Here is a 12,600-nt window from a genome sequence, read left to right as displayed (position 1 = left end):
TGAGGACTGCTCTATGTGGCCAGAACAGCAGAGGAGGGCAGGCAACATCAGGCAGGAGAAACAGCCTAAAGAGGAACATGCATGGGGAATTCAGAGAAGGGAAATAATTCAAATGGCGGGGCTGTGGGCTCAAAGCAGGAGGGCAGAGCAACTAGGGAGAGAACCGAGGTGAGACCATGGCCTCCCAGGATGGTCTTGAAGCAGGGAGTTGAACTACTCAGCCTCCCCAGCTTTGATGGTCTGTGGTTGCTGGAAAGTAGTAGAACAGAGCCATCCAGAGTCAGTGCTCTGGGACTGGGCCCCCCCAGGTTCCAACCTTAGCCACCCACTGGCTGTGTGACCTTGGGCAAGTTTCTCCTCAAAGACTCAGCATCCTTGTCTACCAACTGGGTATAGTGAGAGTAAATGTGTAAAGATGACAAAGAACCTCAAGAGGCTGCAGTGAGGATTAAGACAAAATATGTAGATGAAGAGCTTGGCACTGCTCCAGGCTCACAGTCTTAAGCGCTCACCTATAAAGCACTTACTGTTATTATTCTACCCTTAAACTGAGGATCTGGGAATAATCTGGAGGATGGTGGCCCTATTCAGAGAAGGGCTCGAAGAAAGATGAGGTCCAAGACAGAGGGCGAGGCTGTGCAATCTTCCTTAGGAATAACAGCAAAGAAAGATAGCAAGATGGCTGAGGCCAGCAGGAAGGTGGGGAAGAGGATGATCTCTCTACAGCAAGGGGAGGCAGGAAAGCTGGAGAGACTGGAAAACAATTTTGGTGGGGGAGCGGGAGCTGTGGGGGTGGGGCGTGGAGAATATCTGAGATCCAGTCCATTTGACACCCAGTTATTTAGTATTGGGGCTTCCCTGGTGGCTCGGCAGGAAAGAATCCTCCTGCAATGCAGGAGATGTGGGTTCGATCCCTGGGATGGGAAGATCCCCTAGAAGGAGGGTACAGCAACCCACTCTAGTATTCTTGCCAGGTGAATCCCATGGACAGAGGAACCTGGTGGGACTACAGTCCCCAGGGTCGCAAAGAGTCAGACATGACTGAAGCAACTGAGCATACACACACGTACTTAGTGTTGAGATTTGGAACCAGTCAACTAGCAAAATCTGGGCCCAAAACCTAGAGCAGGCTGTCACCTCACCCTTAACCAGGCAGAGGCCAAAGGGCTGAACCTATCCCTTTCTGCCTTCAGCCACTGTTCTATCAAGACCAGGTACCCCAAGACCCTGTTGCTGGTCCTCTTGAATGCCAGACTGGAAAGGAGGTAACCTGACCATCCCAGTGCTGCTGAGTATCTGTCTTCCGGGGTTCCTCCTTGTCTTTCACAACAGATTTTTCAAATCTTGTATCACGCTATTCATCTAGTCAGCCTGGACCACCTCTGGGCCATATGAACTCGAAGTTTATTCTCTAGTGTGTAGAGAATAAGACATCCCATTTTATTAATCCTAAAGAATTCCATCTAGAGCTTAAGGGGCCACAACTTCTACATGCAGGGTATCTTCCCTCCTGACTCTTCCTGAAGGTGGTAATTGATTTCTCCTACTTCCACCGCCTCCAAAATCACTGCAGATGCTGATTGCAGCCATGAAATTAAAAGACGCTTGCTCCTTGGAAGGAAAGTTATGACCAACCTTGATAGTATATTAAAAAGCAGAGACATTACTTTGCCAACAAAGGTCCGTCTAGTCAAGGCTATGGTTTTTCCCGTGGACATGTATGGATGTGAGAGTTGGACTGTGAAGAAAGCTGATCGCCGAAGAATTGATGCTTTTGAAGTGTGGTGTTGGAGAAGACTCTTGAGAGTCCCTTGGACTGCAAGGAGATCCAACCAGTCCATTCTAAGGGAGATCGATCCTGGGTGTTCATTGGAAGGACTGATGCTAAAGCTGAAACTGCAATACTTTGGCCACCTCATGCGACGAGTTGACTCACTGGAAAAGACTCTGATGCTGGGAAAGGTTGGGGGCGGGAGGAGAAGGGGACGACAGAGAATGAGATGGCTGGATGGCATCACCGACTCTGTGGACATGAGTTTGAGTGTACTCCGGGAGTTGGTGATGGACAGGGAGGCCTGGCGTGCTGTGATTCATGGGGTCGCGGAGAGTCGGACACGACTGAGCGACTGAACTGAACTGAACTGAACTGAACTTCCACCGCCTAAAAGACAAACCGTTATATCTGGAAAGAGCACTGGATTAGGTTGAAACGCCTTGGCTGGAGGACTAGCTCAGCCTCAGGACTAGCCACAGCTGGGAAGCTGTGTGACCTTGGATAAATCACTTAACTTCTCTGAGTCTTAGTCCCTTGCATCCATAAGACAGGGCTGCTGGGAGGCCTAGGGGAGATAATGCTTGGGGGTCCCAGTTGACATCTCTGATGCCCATGTTCTTGCTGTAGGGGCCCACCCACATTGTGAAACTGCCTGCGCCTTCAATTTGCAGAACACTCTAGGTGCTGTGTATGAGAAATACAGGCTTTGGTGGCAGAATTTATGAAAAAGAATTTAAAATAAAGAATAATAATAATAAAAAAAAGTTATACATAAATAAATGTCTTCATTATTTCCAACAGGTCCCAATTCCCAAACTGCCAAAGGACCCAGGCAGCAGAGACCGGGAGTTCCAACAGACCCGGAGCGCGAGACAATACAGAAAACAAGAAAATGGGATCAAAGGATGTGCAGGGGGTGGGGCGGGGAATTTAAAGAGTCACTTTGTATTCAAATCGCACAGATGGCCTTTTCAACAATAAATGGCTGTGCTCCCGTGCTCCCAGCTCGCAGGTCCCCAGACACACAGCAAGACAATTGGGCCATCAGGAAAGAGACCATTGTGTGAGCTTCTTAGAGAGATTTGTGTGGAGGGAGGGGCTCGGCCATGTTTCCCGTGATTATGGCTCTCGAAGGCAATTTCGATGCATTCATCATCCTGGACGGCTGGGGATGGACCGGGCTGCTGAGAAGCAATGGCCACCCGGTCGTATTTCATCTTCTCGAGCCCGTGGAGCCAAATTAATTGTCTCATCGATTTGAAAGGCAGAGCAGCAATGGCGCTGTGGCTCACCATAGTCACAGAAGACAGAGCCCTCCAGGAGCTGATGTCTGCGTCCCCAGCAGCAGCTTGCTGGGACAGGAGGAGGAAAGCGCCATCCCCAGGGCCAGGGGCCACCTTTAGTGTCTCTGTTGCCCAGCCACCAGAGCTCCCAACCTCTGCACCTGTGTGGTGGACAGAGGTAGGTCCCCAGGTCCAGAAGAGAAAAGCTGGCTGCCTTTCCAGACAGGCGATTCTCCTGGGCCTCACTCTCCCCTTAATGTCATTTTGTAAGGGAATCAAATGAAAACATGATGTGGCTTGCTGTCTGTGCAGACCCAGCTGCTTAGCCTCTCAGAATTAACCCTGCAGGCGGAGTCTCAGCTGATAGACACTGCTTGTCCCACTCTGGCCGGCTATTCCCCTGTTGGGTGGGGCACCAGGCTGATCCCCTGTTAGATTACTGATACCACATGTCTGATCTTTCCTAGGCTGGGAGGAAGGGCCATCTGTGGGAGGCTAAGGGAAGAATTCTCTACTGGACTACCCTTCTTGAGGTTCAGGTAGTCAAAGCAGCTGAGCAAATTCCGCAAGGCACAAGACTCTAGAACACAGAGAGGATCTTACAGGACACACACCGAGTGTTCAAGGGAACTTCCCTAAACTGAAGCCCAGCCTCCCTGACATCCTTTCTAGGCAAAAGGCCCAGCTCCTGCCCATGACGTTTGTGTGTGAGCTTTGTCTGGACAGTTAGAGAAGGGTGTGAAAGCCGCCCCACGCTGGCCTGCAGCAGGAGGTGAGGCAGGCAGTGAGCAGGCTGGGCTCTCATTGCTGTCCCCTGGTTGGTCGTCAATCAGCTTCACGGCCAGACGGGTCTCCCCTCGCGGTGCTGAGCCACACATAGCCCCGGTCCCTGAGTCTTGGGAGCTCCGTGGAAAGCAAACCCAGTCAGCTTCCCAGGGGCTGAATTCCAGTTTCCTATCAGACCATTCAGCACCAGCTGGAGGGACAGCACAGGCCACCCCTGCTGAGGCCTGGAGAAGCCCCACTGCTCCCAACTTGGCCAGGAGAGGCGCCCACTGCTCCCAGCTCCTGGGGACATTCTCAGAACTCAGCCCTGGTCCCCACCCAGGCCTCACAAGGAGGGGGCTCTGAGAGGACAGCCTCGCCCTTACTTGCATCCACTGAAAGTCAGACGTGGTGGAGGGTGAGAAGGGTGGAGGACAGGAGACTCTTATTCGAGCCTCCACGACCCCCAGGGTCTGGACACCCACATAATCACCTCCCCAGCTCCGCTTCAGGACAGGTCACCATCACCCCTCATCTGGAAGACTTAAGGAACCCCCCAACTTGGGTTCTACCATCTTCTAGAAATGGTCCCCGAGACCCTATGACTCCCTTTCTCAAAAGCCTTCAATGGCTTCCCACTGTGCCCAGACCCGAACTCTCAGTACAACACGAACCACCACAGCCCGAACCACCTGGTCCCCACCCCGGTGGTCTTTCCCCCCTCGCTAAACTCAAGCTCCAGCGGCCTGGCCTCCGTCCCTCCAGCTCGCCGCACCCCTATCCTATCTCAGGCACTCTTCACAAGCTGTTCCGGTCTGCCGGGAACATTCCTTCCAGAGTCCTTGACTGGCTAACTCCTTTCTGGCCTGCAGGTCGTGGCTTCAAAGTCAGGCTTGTCCCCTGCCCCTCCCCCACCCCTAGAGAAACGACACAACATTCTCTCTTGAAAGAATCCTTTCTTTTCCTTCACAAATTATCGCAGTTCGTAACCACGTGTGCAAGTGTGTGTGTGTGTGTTAACATTTAGGTAACGCTCACTCCTCTACTCAGATGACAGCAGACACCCCGTCCATCTCACTGTCCACAGTCATCTCAGGCTCCCAGCACAGAGTCTGCCATAAAGCACATGCCCTCGAAATATTCGACGAGTGAAGGAATGAATGCCTGCGTACAGATGACAAATGAGTGAAGGGGCGGAGATATCTTCTGGCAGCCGGGCATCTCGGCGTTGTTCTCCGTCAGCGCTGACCTCTCCCGACCTCTCCCCCTGCCCCCAAGGCAGGTGCTGGAACCACCGGAAGCCCATGTGCTATTTCACCTCCTTCTTCCTTGTAGGGAATAAACTTCTGGTTCTTCTCCATTTGGGACTTTCGGATCCAGTCTGCATGTGCCCACAGGGCCTCTGACACCACTGTGGTCTTTCTGATGCCAGTCCACACACACCCATGGGGCCACTCCCTTCAGATGACCCTAGGCCCACCATCTTGGTCCTCCGATTTGGGTCCAGTTGAGGTGAGGTTACTCTGTGGTAGGGGATGCCCAAGAAAGGGTTAAGTTGCCAGAAGCAGAGTCCCGCCCTTGGGTTTGCTCAGCCAATCAGAGTCTGTCCTGATGAGGTAAAGCTTCTATCCTGGGTAGCATTGGTTGAGTTGGCCGGCCCCATCTCCTGCTGGAGAGAGCCGTAAGGGTGGAGTTTCTGTGGAACCAGACAGAACTGGAATTAGCTTCGCTGTCGACTCAGGCCGGGGCTGCCTGACTCCAAGACCTGCCCCTGCTCCTTTCTACAGTGTTCACGCGGACCCTGGCATCTCCAAGGCCCCATCTGTAGGTGCTGCAGAGGAGAGGACACGTGGCCTGCACCTCGGTGTCACAGCTAGGAGAAGGCTTACAGCCAGACCAGACCCAGGAGGCCTCAGTTTCCCTGCCTGGTCCCAGGAATATGGCAGGTGGCTACCGGAAGTGACGTGGAACGGTCGTCACATGTGGTCAAAGTGGCAGCATTCAGCCTCAATAAACAAGGCCACTAGGTGAATCTCCTGTATAGACATAACTTTAATAATAACTCAGAGTTCTTCTTGCCTCTTTGCTGAGCACGTTACATGGGTTTAGCCCTCACGAGAGCCAGTTCATCCATTCACCGTACTCATGAAAAACCCGAGTCTCAGAGCCTCACCTGAGGTCACAGAGCAGTCAAGCACTCACACCTCCCATATCACTCACTATGTCATTTTAGAACCATCTGCTGCCATATCTGTCATCACCACTGGACCGCCATTCCCCAGGGAAAGAACGTGACAAATTCTTCCGTGCATTCCCAGCACTGAGCCCAGGGTGCACCCTGAACGGACGGAGCCAGCACGTGCTGCACCCCACCCTCTCCCTCCCTGAGGGCTCAGTCAAAAGCCTGCTTTCCTCCGAGGCATCCTATTGCCCTGGCTGGGGCTGGGCACGTGGTAAGGGCTCCGGGCAGGTTCATTGAGTGGACAGTGAATGGGCAGCCAAGAGTTCCCCTCAAAGGACCCAAAGCACCCCAGAGGACCTAAATTAGAGTCTGGCCCAGAGCAGGCATTTATTTCTATGCTGCTGTGCTATGCTTAGTCGCTCAGTCATGTCCAATTCTTTGCAACCCCATGGACTGTAGCCCGCCGGGCTTCTCTGTCCACAGGGATTCTCCAGGCCAGAATACTGGAGTGGGTAGCCATTCCCTTCTCCAGGGGAGCTTCCTGACCCAGGGATCGAACCCAGGTCTCCCACATTGCAGACAGATTCTTCACCATCTGTGCCACCAGGGAAGCCCAAGAATACTGAAGAGGGTAGCCTATCCCTTCTTCAGGGTAACTTCCTGACCCAGGAATTGAACTAGGGTCTCCTACATTGCAGGCGGATTCTTTACCAGCTGAGCGACCAGGGAAGGCCATTTATTTCTATATTTGATTGAATAACCAACCCAATGTGTATCTGTCTCTCCCTATTAGCTTAGAACCTTAACAGCCATCTGTGAGTTATTCCAGATTAGCTTGGCAGCATTCCCCATGATAGGGAGTTTAGTAGAAGTCACCCCAGGTGAGAGAAGACAGGTAGTTTACCCGCAAGGGTAGATGATGAGGCAAGAAAGGGTGAAGAGTGCGGATGAGGAAGAACGGGGTGGTGAGAAGGGAGCTGGGAGGGTAGAGGAAGCCAGCCACTTATTTCTACAGAAAGAGGGAGTGCAGAGGTGCAGCCTCCCGCCTGCCGCGGGCAGCCCAGAGAGAGCCAGAGAGAGGCACGAAGCCGTGGAGAAGGGACGCAGTCGGAGTGCTGCCTGTCTCCTTATGCCCACCTGGTCCCAGCTGGGACCCCCAGACCCCCACACTGCAACCCCCAGGCCACTGCAACCCTCAGACACAGCACAGAAAGCCTATGGTCGCCCCTCCCCGCCACCAAGAGGGGAGCAGACCTGGCCACTAAAGGCACACATTTCATAGGCAATCGAGTGATGGAGAAATCTCCAGGGCACAGTTCTCTAAGGAGACTGGACAACCCCAGGTCCTCAGCTTTCGTGGGAGTCACAAAGCTTGAGGAGCTGGGAAGAGCCACCCGACCAGCGTGCAGATGGGACCACCAAGGCCCCGGCGGGAGGCTGTTGCCCAAGGTCACGCGGCAGGGAGCGGTACACCCCCCGTTCTCTAAATCCACCTTCCTCCGGTACCCTCTGTCCCTCCCCAGGAGCATTTCATGTTCAGGGCATATCAAATTCATTACATTTTGCAAATGGGGGAAAAACTTTTGCATTCCTTGAGATGTTTGAGCGTCAGCCCATTCCAAGGGTCCGCAAACGCTACTGAAAAGAGCAGGGCTGAGAAGGGGCAGCACAGGAGTTCGGAGAGCTGCCTTTCCTCAGAAAAGCACTGGAGCTGGGGGGACACGGAGTGGCTTAGGCAGCAACTTCCATTCTGTGCACAAGGAGGAACAGTTCCAGAAAGAACAAATAAATGGCATTTAAAAAATAATAATAATGGCATGCTCTTCTAGTCAGGGCTCGAAACAGATTTCAAGCAAAAGAGCTCTGCACAGTGCAAGAAGCCAGTGTCCAGGCTCAGCTTGGCCTTCCCTCTTCTTTCTCCCCTGGTGGCGGCAAGCCTAGTAAAAAGACTGCAGCCCAGCCCTGGGCAAGGAGGTTCACGGTCATCTGCAAGGCAGCCGGGACCTGATAGAGCTGAGCACAGGTGGACAGCCTGTGCCGGCTGGACAAGCCACCTGGTCCGGTGATTAAGGTGATTTTTTTTGCTGAAATACTCCTGGAACCACGCAGGGCTGGTGAAGATCCTATTTACTGGAACTTCTCTCAGGGAGCATTTTGCAAGAGACTAGAAGGAATTAACTGCTGACTCTTCAAGTGTGTATGATGTGGGTAGGGAAAGTGGGCAGTGAGATCCCTAAGGGGGCTGCCTAACAAAAGGTCGTTACCAGTTGCTGCCCAAGGAGGGTGGGCCAAGTGGGGTGTGCCAGCTGGGCAATGCCCGCTCTCAGGTGAGGGGGCCATTTGAGGCCATCCCCACGGTGAGGCCCGCTTTCTTCTCTCTCCTCCAGCCCAGCACAGAGCTTCTCGTAAGCACATATTTAAAAGAGCTTTAATCTGAAATCATATCCAGCTGTTGCCTGCCCAGGATGCCCATATATCCTGGTGCGGCCCTGAAGCCAGGCCCCAAACCCAGGGTCAGTCAGCCGAGCCTGCAGCCCTGCAGGGACCCGCCTGCCTTCAGTTGCTCAAACTGTCCCCCGACTTCCCAACCAAAGATGGAGAGACTCCCCAAGGTGCTGAGAAGGCTGTTGCCAACCTACTCCAGAGCCAGCAGACACAGAAGTTGAGGCAAAAAGAACTTTTTCTGCAGACCAGGAGGAGCTAAGCCTAAAACACAAGAAAACTGAGGAACACGAGTGCAAGCATGCAACATCCCATCGGCTGCCCCGGTGAGGAGGAAGTGGCCTGTTTTCTGATTGTGACCCACCCCAGATCAAGGGGGCCAGGCAGCCCACAGCCTCGGCAGGTCTCTGTGGAGTAGCAGAAGCTGAGATCGGGAACTGGCCAGCCGAGCAGGAGCAGCTGGGCTGTGGTTGACTGAGCACCTGCTGAATACCAGGCACCGTGCTATGAACTGCGGACGCGCCGTCGCCTTTCCTTCACACGACAACGCTTTGGAGAAGAAATTGTTGTCCCCAGGTGGACCCCTAGGGATGCTTAGTGAGCAGTAAAGCAAGGTAACTGTCGAATCTGAGATTATATAATTCTCAGACACTATTTTAGGAGCTGCCAGCCACCACTGCCCCGCCAGGGGTGTGCAGTCCCTTTCCCCACTCCCATCCTTGGCAACCTGCCCCGCTGGGCTATGCGCAGGGCAGCCTGAATGCAGCCGGAAGCAGCACGAGGCCTGCAAGTTGACCAACTGCCGCTTGCTTTCCTTTACCTTCTTCTCCCTGATTCTGGCCGGCCAACCACCTTGGCTCCTTTGGCAGCCAATCAGACCAAATCCCCAAATGGCCGGCACGTTCAGCAAGAAAAGGGACTCACAAACGGGGGATCCAACTGTGCCTGGTCCAGGGGACAGTGGGTCCAGCTCTGGTCAGGCTGCGGTCCAGCTCTGGTCCCATCACCTTCCACAGGCACAGGACCAGCTGCCCATCCTCAGATCAGCTTCAGCTGGGAGTCTCTAATCTCCCTGATGCTCCAGCTGCCAGGGCCCCAGTCCCCGGAAAACTCCACTTGCCTCCACTTGGCTGTGGCCTGCATCTAACCAGCATGGTCTCTTGCTGCCATAAGCATCCCTTCCCAATTATGTCTGCCTCAGGCCAGTTTTAAACACCAGTGTGCTGTCCCTGGGCACGACCCAGAGGGGGGACCACATGCCAGGCAGCAGCAGGAAGGCCGGCCCGAACTAGACCTTGCCACAGGCAAATTAGAGAACAGGGCCGAGAATTGATGGGTCACGCTCAGTTTGGCTCTGTCGCCCTACCCGAGCACCCTCAAACTCACTCAGTAGATCCAGTGACACGCCAAGGAGAGAGATGCTCTCAGCTTCTTGCCAAGAGCCTGCTGCCCAGTTCCAAGTTCTGAGCTCGGGCTGGTCCCAAGCTCAATTCGGAGGCTCGGGGGTCTGGCTGGCCAGGGTGGGGGACCAGGGCTGTGGCCCCCGGCGAGGCCCTTACCTTGCTGTCGGGGGATGGAGCTGCCAGCTGCTGCTGCTTTGCGATGTTCTCCGACAGGCACCAGCACACTCTCTTCTTCTGCTCCTGTGAGTGAGCCTCCAAAGTGAATAAGCACTCTGCCTTCTGACGTCAGAGGAAACAGAGAAAGGGGCAGTCAGGGCTGCTCCGTGGTTCAGGGGGCTCCCGGGCCCAAGCCCAACCCTAACCATCCAGTGGGTGAGGCTGCAGCAGGGCAGGGAGTGACCGCTGAAAGCCACAAATCCCCGGTGACATCGAGGCAGCCAGACGAGCAGGGAAGCTGGTTTGGGAGCCAGCTGGCAAGCCCTGTGCCCACAGGCTAGGGAGAAGGAGGCAGTGGTTCCCAACACAGTGGAGTCCTGTGGAAAGCCACCGACTGCTGGGGTGAGGTCACCCCTGGGGACAGGGGGCAGAAAGCGACCGCTGGGGGAGCTCATGGGGGACCCAGAGAGCCAAGGTCTCTGCCCTTCTGACGGTCTGTGGAGCGAGGACCCCTCCCCGGCCTCAGCACACTCATCTAATCACAAGACCAGGGTGAGATGGGTACCCACACAGGACCTGGGTCCCTCTGGAAAGTCTCTGGAGAGCAGTTGCATGGCCTTCAACAGCCCCACTGCTGCCTGACACATGAGCTGGGTCTGATCAATGACTGTTCAGCTCAGTTGAGTGCAAGCTTCTGGCACTGCTGCCATTTAAATCTCACTTTGCTATTTAACCTTGTTAAGTGCTGCAATCTCATCTCCCCAACTAGACCCAAAACCCCTTCTAGGAAGGCCTTCTTCATCCAGGCCTTGCATAGTGCTTGAGCAGTCAAGGCCACAGTGAGCTGTGGCTCCCTGGAGACTCTCGGAATGAGGTCAAATCCAGGCCAGCCTTGGCACAGGCACCAGGGAGCTGCGGGGACCCAGGGAGTCAGCCCTGAAGGAGCCAGAACGTGCTGGGGGCGGGGAGGGGAGGAACAAAATGCCCCGCGTTATCATCCTCTCCCTGACGCTCTGCGCAGGGAGTGGCTAGCTCTTTCTGTCTCCGCTGGAATTTGATTATAACCGCAGAGGGCTGCGATTTGATGAACTCATCCAGGGAGCTAAGGGTGTGAGCTGGATGGCTCAGAACAGAGAAAAGGACATTGTAGAATTCTATGCAGTCCTTCCTGGTTTTGCAGTTGGATAGGACTGGTCTGAATCTCAGCTTTGCTGCTTTGTTGACCTCAGAGGAATCTGTAAGATGGGAATGACCATGCTGTCACCTACCTCTCAGAGCTATCAGGAGGGCAAGCAATAACCCAGGCCTCAACAACAGCTTCCCTGGTGGCTCAGATGGTAAAGAATCTGCCTGCAATGCAGGTGACCTGGGTTTGATCTCGAGGTTGGGAGGATCCCCTGGAGAAGGGAATGGCTACCCACTCCAGTATTCTTGCCTGGAGAATCCCATGGACAGAGGAACCTAGCAGGTTGCAGTCCATGGGGTCACTAAGAGTCAGACACGACTGAGCGACTAACACTTTCAACAAACAGCAGCTGTCTTCATTATTAGTACTTCATTTGTTTAAGAAATATTTATGGAGCACCTGTTTTGTGTCAAGGACTGTGCTAGGCCCCTGGGGGTGAAGAGGGAAATAAAAGAGGCTGAGTTCTTGCCCTTAGGATGGGGGCAGAGGCAAGAAACAAACAATGTCATTACAAACTGTGGAAAGGCTGAAAGGGACGGGTCCTATCAGCGCACGGTAGACAGAGCCAGCCTTTCTGGAGGGGCAGCACCCAGCCAAGGCTGAATGAGAAGGAGCTGCCAAGGAACGTGCCAGGGGGAAACTGCTCCAGGCAGAAGGGGCAGCAAGTCCAGGGCTCTGAGCCGGGATGGCTGTCAGCCTCGTCGAGTAGCATTTGAGCGCGCTTTCTCCCCTACCATCTGACCCCGCCCTCAAGGATACCACCTTCAGGCAAGGGCCACCTCCCAAACTCAGTATTCCCAGGGTGCCAGCCCCGAAGTGCTCAGAGTTGTTCTTCCTAAAAGCATCAGAGGAGAGTGGAAAGAAAGCCCCACCTCTTGGTTTCAGGGAACTGAGTGGATGTGGTAAGGCAATTCTACCACCTAATAACAGACTTCACTTGCCAGAACCCCCAGTCCACTGCAAGGAAGGACTCAGCCCAAGATGCCCCAGAGAGAAGCCAGGTGGGGCAGGAGCTGATCAGAGAGCCATCTGCTCCCTGTCTTGTCACATTCACCCAGCAAGGGGAGGGGCAGGGAAGGGACTATGGTCCCTTCTCACCTGGAAACACTGTCAGTGTGGAAAGGCCGCAAATTTGGCCCTGGTCCCAGCCCCTGGAGGAAGGCATGGCAACTGACTCCAGTGTTCTTACCTGGAGAATCCCATGGACAGAGGAGCCTGGCAGGTTACAGTCCATGGGGTGGCTCAGAATCGGGACATGACTGAAGCAACTTAGCATGCACGCATGCACACACAAGCCTCCCAGGCCTGCCTCTACCTAGCTATTTGGGCTTCAGCAAATCCTTTCAACTCCCTGACCCCCAACTTCCCCCGCTTTTTCTGTTCTCAAGCAGATTCTACCTTAATTCCCT

At 54.2% G+C, this 12,600-nt stretch overlaps 1 protein-coding gene across 7 annotated transcripts in view; it reads right to left on the bottom strand.

The window, feature by feature from the left end:
- Positions 1–12,600, bottom strand: part of RGS3 (regulator of G protein signaling 3) — a 139,003-nt gene that overhangs the window by 53,370 nt on the left and 73,033 nt on the right. For 5 of the 7 annotated variants that reach the window (XM_088838293.1, XM_055427634.2, XM_088838294.1 and 2 more), the window contains one exon: positions 10,006–10,128. In XM_088838293.1, coding sequence (XP_088694419.1) covers positions 10,006–10,128 — 123 coding nt within the window. Of the gene's footprint in view, positions 1–4,758; positions 5,519–10,005; positions 10,129–12,600 lie in introns of those variants that run through there. The other 2 variants (XM_088838297.1, XM_088838300.1) reach the window with 1 other exon arrangement.

This window comes from Moschus berezovskii, chromosome 7 (assembly GCF_049115385.1).
Source record: "Moschus berezovskii isolate FMDL1 chromosome 7, NW_MosBer_1.0, whole genome shotgun sequence".
In the NCBI taxonomy this organism is placed as follows: Eukaryota; Metazoa; Chordata; class Mammalia; order Artiodactyla; family Moschidae; genus Moschus; species Moschus berezovskii.
This window is presented reverse-complemented; position numbering and strand designations above follow the sequence as displayed.